Genomic DNA, 13,314 nt, shown 5'->3' with positions numbered 1-13,314 from the left:
AGGTACTTACTTCTACAAAGAAACTCAGTAATGACCATTCAGTGGAGCTATTTGTTGAAAGCTATAAAATCAGATATGCAAATGAATAGACCCTGAATATTTCTCTGAGTATCTGCCCCTGGCCTTGGAGAGCAATCTTACCTGGACATTCATTGGTTACAAAAGTAAGAACTTTTAATTTACTGAAGTAAGCAGTAAAGATGCCAAGCTACTGGCCCATGTGTTGAACAGACTGAGATGAAAACTTATAATGTTAGAGGGCAAGATTTCTACAGAGACTATGCCTGTTAATGCCAATTGGAAGCAGTTAACTGCACAGATTAAATATAATGTAAATAGCACAGAACTAAATAAATCTGCTTATTGATTGAATGTCTGTTTCTTAAGTTGTAAATGATTGCCTAATAGCTTAAGTCACCATTAATTTTGCAATGATTTGCATTCTGAAAACAGTCATAAGGATTTTTTTTATTTAGAGAAAAATTCTGGCTGATCTGTACATGGAATATAGATCATGTATAGAGCAGGGAAGAATTCCATGATCCGTAACAACTGCAGAAGTAAAGCAGGTCAGAGTGGGGGAGTATTGTGTCCAGTTCTGGGCCCCCCTCCACTACAGAAAGGATGTGGATGCATTGGAGAGGGTCCAGTGGAGAGCGACCAAAATGATTAGGGGGCTGGAGCACATGACCTATGAGGAGAGGCTGAGGGATTTGGGTTTGTTTAGTCTGCAGAAGAGAAGAGTGAGGGGGGATTTGATAGCAGCCTTCAACTTCCTGAAAGGAGGTTCCAAAGAGGATGGAGAGAGGCTGTTCTCAGTGGTGACAGATGGCAGAACAAGGAGCAATGGGCTCAAGTTACAGTGGGGGAGGTCTAGGTTGGATATTAGGAAAACTATTTCACTAGGAGGGTGGTGAAGCACTGGAATGGGTTACCTAGGGAAGTAATGGAGTTTCCCTCCTTAGAGGTGTTTAAGTCCTGGCTTGACAAAGTCCTGGCTGGGATGATTTAGTTGGGGTTGGTCCTGCTTTGGGCAGTGGGCTGGACTCGATGACCTCCTGAGGTCTATTCTAGCTCTATGATTCTATGATTCTATTCTATGTGTGTATTTCTACACTTGCACCCTATTTCGAAATAGGGATGCAAATGCAGCAATTCGAAATTGCAAATGAAGCCAGGATTTAAATATCCCATGCTTCATTTGCATAATCGCGTTATGGTGCTATTTCGAATTAACAGATGCAGTTATTTCGAGAGAAAACCCTTCTCTCGAAATAATCCTTATTCCTCGTACAATGAGGTTTAAAAGTTATTTTGAAAGAAGAGTTTTCTCTCAAAATAACCGCGTCTACACAGCATCTGTTAAGTCAAAATAGCGCTAACTCGAAATAGCGCCATAACGTGATTATGCAAATGAAGGCGGGATATTTAAATCCCGGCTTTATCTGCAATTTTGAATTGCTACATTTGCATCCCTATTTCAAAATAGGGTACAAGTGTAGACATACCCTGATTCTAAGTTTCCCAAGAAAGGGCACTTTGAGATTTCTGGCTCTGCTGAAACGGGAGTAAGGGATGGGAGCAAGAAGCCTTATGTGCTTAGGGGTGGTGCTTGTTGAATGGAGAAGTCGGGACATTGCTGGTTTAGATGTTTAATGCCAGTGTCTTCTGCAGTGTTCAGGAGCCAAGGAATAGTCACCACACAAACACGCATAGCATTTGGTTTGGCAATAGCATGTATGTTAACTGAGTTCCCCTTTAATACAATTCTTGTAAATGTGATAGCGGTTCATCTTAAAATCATCCATTTAGGGGCAACACTGGAATTTCTTTTGCCCTCCCTAAACTAATTCAAAGTGATGAGAGCCCAGAGGGACCTTACTCCCGTTGGGGAGAGAATAGTTTGTTTCTTTTATACTGCTGCTGTGAGTCCTAAGTGGAGCACATAGAAAGGACATACCTATCTGAGACTGAGGAACCATCGTAGACTTGCGGTCACATAGTGGGGAGAAAGGAAGCCCTAGTTCTGCTTCCTTGTCACCCTGCAGAAACAAAATTGAGAGCAGATTAGAATACAGCAAGCACCACTTAACATCTGTAACAGCTTTGGGAACCAGGAAGTCCCCTCTTTTTTTTGTCATTGAAGCTCATGTTATACCTTTAATTGCTAGACTTTTTAAAGGAGAACATTGTTTATTCTGGACATCCAAATACTTCTTTAAGAGCTTCTTGTGGACATGTACCACCTCACTGTCTAACTAAATCAACCTCTTCTTGGAGCAGCAGCACCCACTCTACTCCGCACTCTCTCTCTCTCACCCTATTTTGAATGGGGAAGCTCCCATTTCTTGTATACAATTTACATCACTGTGAAATAAAAACAAATAGACTGAACAGAAACAACAGAAACCTATTTCTAAAGCATCTGTTCCAGGGACCTTACATCTTTAGTGTTTTTAAAAGATAAAAGCACTTTGAAGGCCATCTAGAGACTGAAGTTAGCAGAGATTGAATCCTAACATTTGGTGGTGTATTCCATATTACAGGCACAGCATCCTTTGCCTATTGGGTGTTTCTATGGAACACCTTGAAAATCCATGGGATTCTATGCAGTACTTCTCATGTGAAACCAACAGCAAATGGAACTCTATTAGGCTACGTCTACATTGGCCCCTTTTCCGGAAGGGGCATGGTAATTTTTGAAATCGCAATAGGGAAATGCGCGGGGGATTTAAATATCCCCCGCGGCATTTAAATAAAAATGTCCGCCGCTTTATTCCGGCTTTTAGAAAAGCCGGAAAAGAGCGTCTACACTGGCCCCGATCCTCCGGAAAAAGCACCCTTTTCCGGAGGATCTTATTCCTACTTCGAAGTAGGAATAAGATCCTCCGGAAAAGGGTGCTTTTTCCGGAGGATCGGGGCCAGTGTAGACGCTCTTTTCCGGCTTTTCTAAAAGCCGGAAAAAAGCGGCGGACATTTTTATTTAAATGCCGCGGGGGATATTTAAATCCCCCGCGCATTTCCCTATTGCGATTTCAAAAATTACCATGCCCCTTCCGGAAAAGGGGCCAATGTAGACGAGCCCTTAGAGTATGCCCCTGTTAGAATATGGATTCCTTGTATTTCTATCTCCACGCAGCGGAACTTACCTGCTCCAACATTTTTCCCCATTAAAATACTGAGACCCCTAATATAGCTGGTAGGGTTGTTGCCCAAAAGAAATACTGAAGCTCAGAAACACTGGACACATTTTCTAGCTACCAGAACTGACATTACACTTATGCAGGAGATCAAGTGTTAACATCCTTTCTCTGTCAGCCCTTTTCACTGTGTGCGTTCAAAATGCATTTGTTCAATACACCCTTTAATTTATTTCACTGAGAAAGACTACTGCGAGGACAATAATTTACATGAGACAACATACATCTGCCAATATTCCCTAGAAATTACTCAGATTTAAAATAGTTTGTGAAATATGCTAGTAATAATATCAATTATTTAAATCAACAGCTCACTCTACCTTTGTTGAGCATTAGAGGAACCATTAGAAAAGGGATAGAAAATAAAACAAAGTATCACAATGCTGCTATATGAATCCATGGTATGCCCACATCTTGAATACTCTATGCAGTTCTGGTCACCTGAGCTCCAAAAAGATATATTAGAAAAAGTGTAGAGAAGGGCAATGAAAATGATTAGGGATTCAGAACAGCTTCCATATAAGGATAGATTTAAAAGACTAAGATTTTTGAGCTTAGAAAAGAGATGACCAAGAGGGAATATGATAGAGGTCTATAAAATCTGGAACAGTATGGAAAAAGTAAATAAGGAAGTGCGATTTACTCCTTTACCTAAAAATAAAATTAATAGTCAGCAGGTTTAAAAATAAACTAAAGCAAGTACATCTTCATACAACGCACAGTCAACCTATGGAACTCATTGCCAAGTGACATTGTGATGGACCAAGCTATAAGTGGCTTCAAAAAAAGAGAGAAGTTCATGGAGGATAGGTCCATCAATGGCTTTAAGCCATTTTGAGCAGGGACACAAGCTCCAATTTTCAGAAGCATCAGATACAGAACACTGTTAGAGACTGGGTACTGCGCTATATGAACCATTGGTTTGACCCAGTATGGGCATTCCTATGTTCTTCTGGCAGAACATTTTTGAATTTCATAATGATGTCTATATTTTGAAATTAAAATAAACTGGGGGGCTTCACCCGCTGCTTGCTATACACACCAGCCCACATCTCTCTGGTGGCTTTCTGCAGCCAGACAGCCCGATGACACCATTCTGTTACGTGTCAGGAAAAACTTTTTTATGTATATAGAGAGATAATAATGGGAATACTATTATTAATACATTTCACTGCAATTTGCACTGACTTTTTCTCTCTGGCTGTGTCTACATTGGCACCCCTTTCCAGAAAAGGGATGCTAATGAGACCAGTCGGAATTGCAAATTCCGCGGGGGATTTAAATATCCCCCGCGGCATTTCCATGAACATGGCTGCCGCTTTTTTCCGGCTTGGGGTTTTGCCGGAGAAAAGCGCCAGTCTAGACGGGATCTTGTGGAAAATAAGCCCTTTTCCGGAAGATCCCTTATTCCTACTTTCAAGGAGGAATAAGGGATCTTCCGGAAAAGGGCTTATTTTCCGCAAGATCCCGTCTAGACTGGCGCTTGTCTCCGGCAAAACCCTGAGCCGGAAAAAAGCGGCAGCTATGTTCATGCAAATGCTGCGGGGGATATTTAAATCCCCCGCGGAATTTGCAATTCTGACTGGTCTCATTAGCATCCCTTTTACGGAAAGGGGTGCCAATGTAGACACAGCCTCTATGTTTCTACCATCTATGGCACTATTCTATTCTATTCTATTCTATTCTATTCTATTCTATTCTATTCTATTCTATTCTATTCTATTCTATTCAAATATTACACAATTTTGAAGCTGGAAAGGGAAGGGAAAAAATGGTCAATAAAAAAATAACAATTTTTTCTTTATTTCTATTTTTCTTTTCTGCTATTAAAAGGAAATTTAAAAAAATTATTTTACTCTATTTAAAGCAGACAAACAATCAAACAAAAACCACCCTTCTTAGAGTCAGTTGGAGCATCATATTGGTATCACACAGGGTATGTCTACACTACAGTGTTAATTCGAACATCTTAGTTTGAAATAATTAATTCAAATGAAGCTAATTCAAATTAATGTGTCTACACACAAAATGCCGTTTGAATTAGCATTTTGCTCATTCGAAATACCACGTCCACACTGAGTGGACACTGATTCGGATTTAAGGCTGGCCAGAACCAGGTCAGGGGTAGGATATCAGGTAAGGAGTGTCTTTGTGTGGCTGTTGCCTGAGGCTATCTGAGACTTGTGCTTAAAGGGACACACACCCACACACACACACCCGGGGCAGCCGGTTCCCAGGTGTCCCTGCTTCCTTGCCTGCTCATTGAGGGACAGCAAAGCATTTGTGTCTCGGAGTGATCTGGTTGCCCTCACTCGGGACACCACAGCACTCTGCAACATGGAGCCAGAACTGCCCCTGAGCACTCTGGTGCTTCTCGTGAACATGTTTCTACGAGCCTGGCTGCACTTTCTGCAGGCTTCCATCTGGGAGGTCCATTGGGGGACTGTCAGTATCCAGGAGGCCCTGCGGCAGAGCTTCCACCCTGAGGAGCACTCAGAGCCTCTCTGGTCTGCCCCACTGGAGGCTTGTGCCTCATTCCTTCCTCACGTCCTTCCACTTATCCCTCCCCCCAACCCCGCTTCTTGATGTAAAATAAAATACATGTATTTTCATGAACACAAACTCTCTTTATTTAACAAAACTGGTGGGGGGGGGGGAGATGAAACTCTGGTGAGACTGGGGAAAGGAGGCAGGAGAGGGGAGGAGAGAGAGTGGGAGAGGGAAGGGGGAAACCTGGGAGGAGGAAGCTGGAAGGGGAAAGTAAGAGGAAGAAGGGGGAGGGGAAGCTCAGGGCTCAGGGTTGGGGGGGTCTCGCTGGACCACCTTGATTTTCATGCAGCCTTGCTCCTGGGATTGCATGTGGCCTTTGGTGGCTAGGCTGGCAGCTATCCTGCCATAGACGGCTGTGTTCCTCCATCTAGTACGGAGATCATGGACGCTGGGGGCATCCCCCCCAAAACCTGAATAAGGTCCATCCTGATCTCTGCCCTGGACCTGATCTCTGGGCCCTGGCAGGCTCCTGGGAGCTGGCAGACTGTTCTTCGGGAGCGGTGGAGGGCTGGCTGCCAATGGCTTGCTGGCTCATGTTTTGGGGCCACTGGGTCAGGGGCAGTGACTGCTGTCTCTGGGCTGGCAGGCTTGGAGCTGGCACAAGCACTGTGGCCATAGTCTACTCCTTTAAAGGCTCCGGGGAGGGTGGGAGAGGGAGAAGAGTGTTCTTGCTTGAGGTTAGAGTGGCCACCAGGGCACCCTGGGAAGGCTGGAGGCCCCCTATTTTGAAATAAGTGTCTACACAGCACTTATTTCAAATTAGCTAATTTGAGTTTGGTGTTATTCCTCATAGAATGAGGTTTATCAAATTCAAATTAAGGGCCCCACTATTTCGAATTTAATTTAATTCGAAATAGCGGTTTGCCTGTGTAGACACTATTAAAGTTAACTCAAAATAACAGCTGTTATTTCCAATTAACTTTGATGTGTAGACATACCCAGAGGAATTAATCATGTGTCTGGATTTGTGCTTCTGACAACTGAAGGTCCTCTGTGGGCTGTAGGTTAGACCAGGGGTTTTCAAACTCTGGTTCACAGTTTGTAAAGGCAAGCCACTAAGGGTATGTCTACACTACCCTCCTAATTCGAACTAGGAGGGTAATGTAGGCATACCGCACTTGCAAATGAAGCCCGGGATTTGAATTTCCCGGGCTTCATTTGCATAAGCCGGGCGCCGCCATTTTTAAATCCCGGCTAGTTCGAACCCCGTGCCGCGCGGCTACACGCGGCATGGAGTAGCTAGTTCGGATTAGGCTTCCTAATCCGAACTAGCTGTACTCCTCGTGGAATTAGCCGGGATTTAAAAATGGCGGCGCCCGGCTTATGCAAATGAAGCCCGGGAAATTCAAATCCCGGGCTTCATTTGCAAGTGCGGTATGCCTACATTACCCCGCTAGTTCAAACTAGCGGGGTAGTGTAGACATACCCTAGCTGGCTGTGAAACACTTTGTTTACCTGTACCACCATTGGTTCAGGTGATTGCAGCTCCTGTTGGCTGCAGATCACTGTTCCCAGCTAATGGGAGTTGTAGGAAGCGGTGTCCCAGTTTACTCTGCTTCCCACAGCTCTAATTGGCTGGGAACAGCAATCCATGGCCAATGGGAGCTGCAATTGCCAGGAACTGTGGAGGCGCAGATAAGCAAAGCATCTCACTACCAGCTAGCACTTGCCCTTATAAGCCGCGGCCCAGAGTTTGAAAACCCCTGGGTTAGACTACATCTCTGCAGAAAGGGAAACATAATGTTCACTGTTTCTGATGTCCAGCTCTGTAATTGACAGTGTACTGAGTTTTACTGGTTTCCATGACTTCATAGCAAAGTAGAAATCAAGGTGGAGTTTAAACTGGCATAAAAATGGCAGCAGAGTCTGGCCAAAGAGAATAGGAAGACTCTCACTGTTGAAGAATGGTTTCAGCAAAAACAACAAGGAGTCCGGTGTCACTTTAAAGAAGAACACATTTATAAGGGTATTAAGGCATAAGCGTTCATCAGCTACAACTCACTTCCTCACATGCTGAAGAGAAAATGATAGTCTGGACCCAATACTAAGTACTTTTCCTTAAGTGTACCCAATTTTTGAAAGGCTTCAATGGTTGGCAAGCCGGGATACTCTGTTAGACATTTTGCCTTTTGGTCATTAGAAATACGCATTCTCAAACTGGGCACAGTTTTGTTGGAAGTCTGAAAGTCTGAGAATTTCTAGTATATCGACAGTGACAGCATAATCAGACACTAAATTACAATCAGAAATAGCAGTAGCATTGCACTGAAGTCAGGTGAAAAAATATATCTACTTTGCTGCGACAGTGGGCACCTTCTCTGTGAAAAAACAGAAGTGAAAGGCATTAATTCTAGCTCTCCCACTCCAGCTCTCATTCTGTCAGCAAAACTACAAAATAATTTTGTCTAATTTCCTGATTACCTGTCTGAAGAATTCCTCCAGCAAGGACATGGTCCAGCGATGATGAAGGTCCCAGGCCTTGGCAGGATGACTGATGTCTGCTGTATGCAACAACAGTGATAAGGCTTTCGGCTTGTCGATTCTGCAAACCCAAATGACTGAACAAGTTAATTGTCTGCACCAGTATTGAAAGAGAAAGAACAAAAACCCAGCTAAGCAAGTAAATGAGGCCACCATAACCTTTTTCAGGGCTACTTAAACATTGATTATTGTGTTCATAAAACTTGACAACTCTGAAAGATGAATTGAACTTCTCCACATAAACCTTTCCTTTGGTAATGAAGTCATTCAAAAGTGTAAAGAGAAATTGGGAGCATAAGCTTTGCTCTTTTTTTTCTTCGCACTTTGTGTGTGCATGAGTGAGTTTTGCACGTTCACGCTCTTCACTGTTTGGGCTGAGTTACATTCCATGAAACTCCAATCAGTAAATAGTTCTAGGTCATTTTAGTTTGTTGGCTTGCTCAAACAATCAGGGCCTGATGCTGATCACACAGCGATAAGTGTCAACAATAATTCCATTTAAACCAAGCAAACTTCACCAGTAAAAAGCTGGTGCATGTAAGAGATCAGAGAAGAAACTCAAACTCTTTGGAGGCACTACAGGTCATAGAAGGCTGAAATCTTCGTAAAGTCATACCACTGAGAGGATAGCCCTGAAGCCTAGTTAATCATGATCTATACTACCGGGCCCTAATCCCAGTCTCATGCTGTCCCAAACTGGCAGGAGTACTGCAGAAGCAATACACATAGCTCCTGAGAGGAGATAGCAGCCAGCTAGTATCATCTTTGTCTGATTTAGGCACCGTTTTGGCAGGCTCTGGGAAGACATCTGTCAAGCCCACTTTAGAAAATTCAGAGTTTTGAGGGTTTAGATAAGGTGGATAAAATGGGGAGGGGGATACTCAGGGCTCTAAGTGGCTCCAAAATGATCAGATAGGAATAAACCTTCCTCATATTGTTCTTCCTGATCTATACTATAGCACACACTTGCCCTTTGTGGCTCTGTGGTTGCTTTCCTATTGTCTCCAAATACAGAGCTGGCTACCTGCAGTGAAAGCACAAGCTGCAGTCTGTGGCTTGCTATTGCAACAAGTGATGGTTCCAGGTCCCAGGACTAGAGGCCTTAATCTAGCAGCTCTTTCAGTCATACTCTCTGCTGAAGCACACAGGCTCTTTATCCTGTGTTGTTACAAAATGGAAAATTAATAGACTGGTTTATCTCAAAGCTTTGCTATTTAGATGCTGTGGTCTTCCAGAGTATCCCACAGGCAAATGCCTGAGTGCTCACGTGTGAATTCATTCAAAAATCAAGACATGGACATCAAAGAGTCCTCTGGAGGGAGACTTTTGAAGTTTAATACAATGACAAAAGTACCAGCTGAAATACAACCCTTTAGTTGCACACAGTGTCAGGAGGTGACTCACCCTTCTGGCTGCTGCAAAGCATTCTTCATGGCTTTGATTTGCTGGAAGTGACAGGACATATCAGTGGCCAGCACCATCTCTATCACCAAAGTCCTGAATTCCCTTTTGGGCAGATATTGGGACAAGAGAAGGCAAGAAAGAGAAAGAGAACAAGTTAAAGAACATTGATGTTTCTTTTGTTGGGTAGCTACAAATCACTTCTGACATTTGCACTCTCCCCCACTTGTGTCACTGAACTCTTCACATTATCAAGACAAAAGAGGAGAGGAAGGAGGATCTCATGTTGTAAATACCAGCCAAAGAGCGAGCAATTTAGTCAGATGATTAACTCTTGCTAAAAGAAATCCCAGAGGTTTTTGACAAGTCCATTATGGTCCGCTCTTTTCAATTAAACACAGCTCTCCCAAATCGATTTCTTCTACAGGAGGCTCTTAAAAGGAAACAAGCAGACTGTTTAAATAGTGTGCATGCCCTGGCTAGGAGTCGGTGAACTTTGAAACACAACCGTATATCGACTCACCTGCTGAGTCAATTTTAAAATAGATTAGCTAGAAAAAAATAAATGGCTGGTGACAGTGTCTTAATACTTCTCTGAAAGTTTAAGTATGCTAACTTCATAGCTTATTGCACACTTCAGGGCTCCTTGCTGCTCTCTTATCCCGGTCCCTACTTTCTCTCCCTCCCCAAAACCACTTCCTTGCCAGGGTCTCTGTGTACCCTTTATTTTCCCATCTTCATTTCAAGCTTCTCTATTTTCCCCTCCATACAACAGCTCTGTGCATTTCCATTCCCACTTCTCCCACATCTTCCATTCTCCTCACTTCCATGGGGTTTGCATGCCCCATTCCCATTACTCCCCAAGCCAGTAATTCCTCATTATTGCCTTCCCTCAACTTCCACTTTGCCCTCCATGCCAGGGTTCTGAGTAGTAATAGAGATGTAGCCGTGTTAGTCTAGTCTAGCTGAAACCCAAAAGAGGACTATGTAGCACTTTAAAGACTAACAAGATGGTTTATTAGGTGATGAGCTTTCATGGGCCAGACCCACTTCCTCAGAGATGCTCAAATACTATAGTAGCGAGGGCCATATAAGTGCCTTAGATACCATTAGAAATATTTTTTAATTGAAAATGTGTGAAAATACAACTTTTTGCATACTTTTCATAGGAAAGGCCTAATTCATTTGAAAATTGGCTCATATTCACCAGAAAAAAGGCTATTTTAATTGAAAAAAAGGATTCCCCTAATATCTTTCGGGGACATGGTTCCATCGTGACAGATTCATATTGCAGAGACAGGCAGGTGCACTTTGCAAAACCCCCTTCTCCTCTACAGAGTTGTCATCGGGGCAGCTGTACTCCAGTGCGGAGAGGGCACAAAAAATATCACTGCTGTCAGTGTGGGGGGAAGGGGAGGAAGAGGGTGCACGTTGGAAAAAAAACAGATCTAACTTAGAACTGGCTTTAGAGACTGCCTTGTAAACACACTGCATCAGCACACCTCATGAGTGCCCTCACCACACACCCTGCCCACATTCTGGCTGCTGCAGCAAGCATTTGAAGATGCTTCCCAGCATCTCCAGATGGACTTTCCACCAGAAGGGACTTTCCACTTCATTATTCTGGTGTTATCCTCTAGGGCAGAATCAAAGCTGCAATATTTCCACCATGGGATAAAAATTCTATTCATTTAAGTAATATGGTACTATTTCTATGCTATCTTTACCACTGATTACTGCACCTGAAGTAATTAATTATACATGCATAAGCCACAGGTGTGTATTGTGGCACCATTAGTAGGCTGGTCAGTGATTTCTGGTCTGCTTTAATTTGCACACATAGATTCTTTAAATCTCTTGCGTTGGTCCAGCCGGACACCACTTTAACATGATCTTTAGGACACCTGCCCCGAGGACATTTATTTCATGAAATGTTGCATAATATCTTTTGATATTTTGTTCCATGCAGTTTTTCTCCTTTGCCCCACCCAATTTATGCTGTTGCCTACTGAAAGAATTAAATGTAAATAAAGTCACAGAAATTGGAGTGGAAAGGCCTATTGAGGTCATCTGTTCCATGCCCTTGGGCCCAATAGCAGGATTGTTGCCAACAGCATAGTGCTTTGTCCATTCCACTTCAGTCAAATGCATGTGTTTTTGTGCATAGCAGAAAATTATGTATAAACCATGGACTGTGGGGCTCTTTTTTTATTCTCATGGAAAATAATAGGGAAAGGAACAACATTGCCTTCAAGGCAATATTTTGAAAGGCTGGCATCTAAGTGTTGTGCATGCACATGCACTCCACACATACAAATACCAGATTTGGACAAGAATAATATATAATTGCTTGTTCAAATGCCTGTCTGTAATATGTACAAATGAAGTTTATGTGTAGGCAAATTTTTTAACTTGAACCTTCACAAGTGCGTCTGAGTTTCAACCAGCCTACAAAAGGCATCACTGAGCTATAACAACAAAACATCAGTAACACACACACATATACACACACAGCACTATATAATATGAGAGCTCAGGTACCCATCTGTTGAATCATAACCCCCCATCTGCTAACAATGGTTTGTGAAAACCTTCATTAGACACTATTTCCTGAGCTGTACACTGAGAGGAGCTGAAGAGCTCAACATTTTCCAGATGTCTTTTTAATCCTGTACTTGCCAATAAGGGCTTGTAATAAATATGCTCTACTTCAATAAACTGCATGGAAATTATTAGTGCCAGAAAAGAGATCCACAACAGTATCTTGGAAAGCATCTGTTCTCTTCTGCAATTTATTTTCTTAATTCAGTGTGATCTGTTTTAGTTTCAGTTTTATAATATACTTGTTGAATACTTTAGCAAAAGGGATTCATCAGATGAAACAACCTATCAACTTTGCAAATATTTAACAAGCAGCAAAAATATTTCTCTTTAATGTGAAAGAGAAAAAGTGCAGAAAATTAAATTAATGACTAAGCTCTTTGTTCCCTGATCTAACCCAATAGACCTCTTCCAGGCTCCTCTGCTCTCCCTGCACATGCAAAAGCCACGAGATCTCTTGTACTGATTGGATAGAAGAACCTTCACCCAAAACACATTCCCAGACTAGAAAGATTAAACACCATAAAACTGATAAAACCCATATGAACAGACAGACAGATTTCCCAAGTGTTACTCTTAGATTCTTCAGACATAAATGATTATACCAAGGAATATTCATTATGACTAGAACTGGGCAAAATAACTAATTTTTCAGTTCACTGGCAGTTCTGAAAAATAAACAAAAATATAAGTTGAGTTTAACCAAATTCAAAAATTCCAGACGTTTTTGGTGAATGAAAGTATGGTTTGGGTAACACCTTAGAACTTTTCAATACCAATTTTCAAGGGAGTGCAGAGCGGCTACCGGCCAATGGGAGCTGTGAAGATGGTGCTGCATAGAGTCACATTTCTCCTTCCTGCCCCTCCAGCAGGGGCACATAGAGACATGCCAGCAATCAACTGCTTCTGTGAGGCCATGGAGGGCAGGTGTCTTTTTACTATAGCCCAGAATGAATCATTGCTTTTTACTGAACGGACAAACGCACAGTTCTCCGTAAGAGTGTAGGGAGTGGTGGTAGGGAGATCACACTGGTAATTATTTAATTTTATTTTCTTGGTAAGAACATAAGAACAGCCATAC

At 42.5% G+C, this 13,314-nt stretch overlaps 1 protein-coding gene across 7 annotated transcripts in view; it reads right to left on the bottom strand.

The window, feature by feature from the left end:
* PDE1C (phosphodiesterase 1C) overlaps positions 1 to 13,314 on the bottom strand; it is a 439,666-nt gene that overhangs the window by 64,938 nt on the left and 361,414 nt on the right. For all 7 annotated transcript variants that reach the window (XR_016348931.1, XM_006124030.4, XM_089776557.1 and 4 more), the window contains 3 exons: positions 9,636 to 9,737; positions 8,172 to 8,292; positions 1,961 to 2,042 (listed from right to left, as the gene is read on the bottom strand). Coding sequence is in view for 6 of the 7 variants with exons in the window: in XM_006124030.4 (XP_006124092.3) it covers positions 1,961 to 2,042; positions 8,172 to 8,292; positions 9,636 to 9,737 (305 nt within the window). In the remaining variant the exon portion in view is untranslated. The remainder of the gene's footprint in view (positions 1 to 1,960; positions 2,043 to 8,171; positions 8,293 to 9,635; positions 9,738 to 13,314) is intronic.

The sequence above is a fragment of the Pelodiscus sinensis genome, chromosome 2, assembly GCF_052426305.1.
Source record: "Pelodiscus sinensis isolate ZL-2025 chromosome 2, ASM5242630v1, whole genome shotgun sequence".
NCBI lineage: Eukaryota > Metazoa > Chordata > Testudines > Trionychidae > Pelodiscus > Pelodiscus sinensis.
The sequence above is the reverse complement of the archived record's forward strand: the minus strand, read 5'-3'. Positions and strand labels throughout refer to the sequence as shown.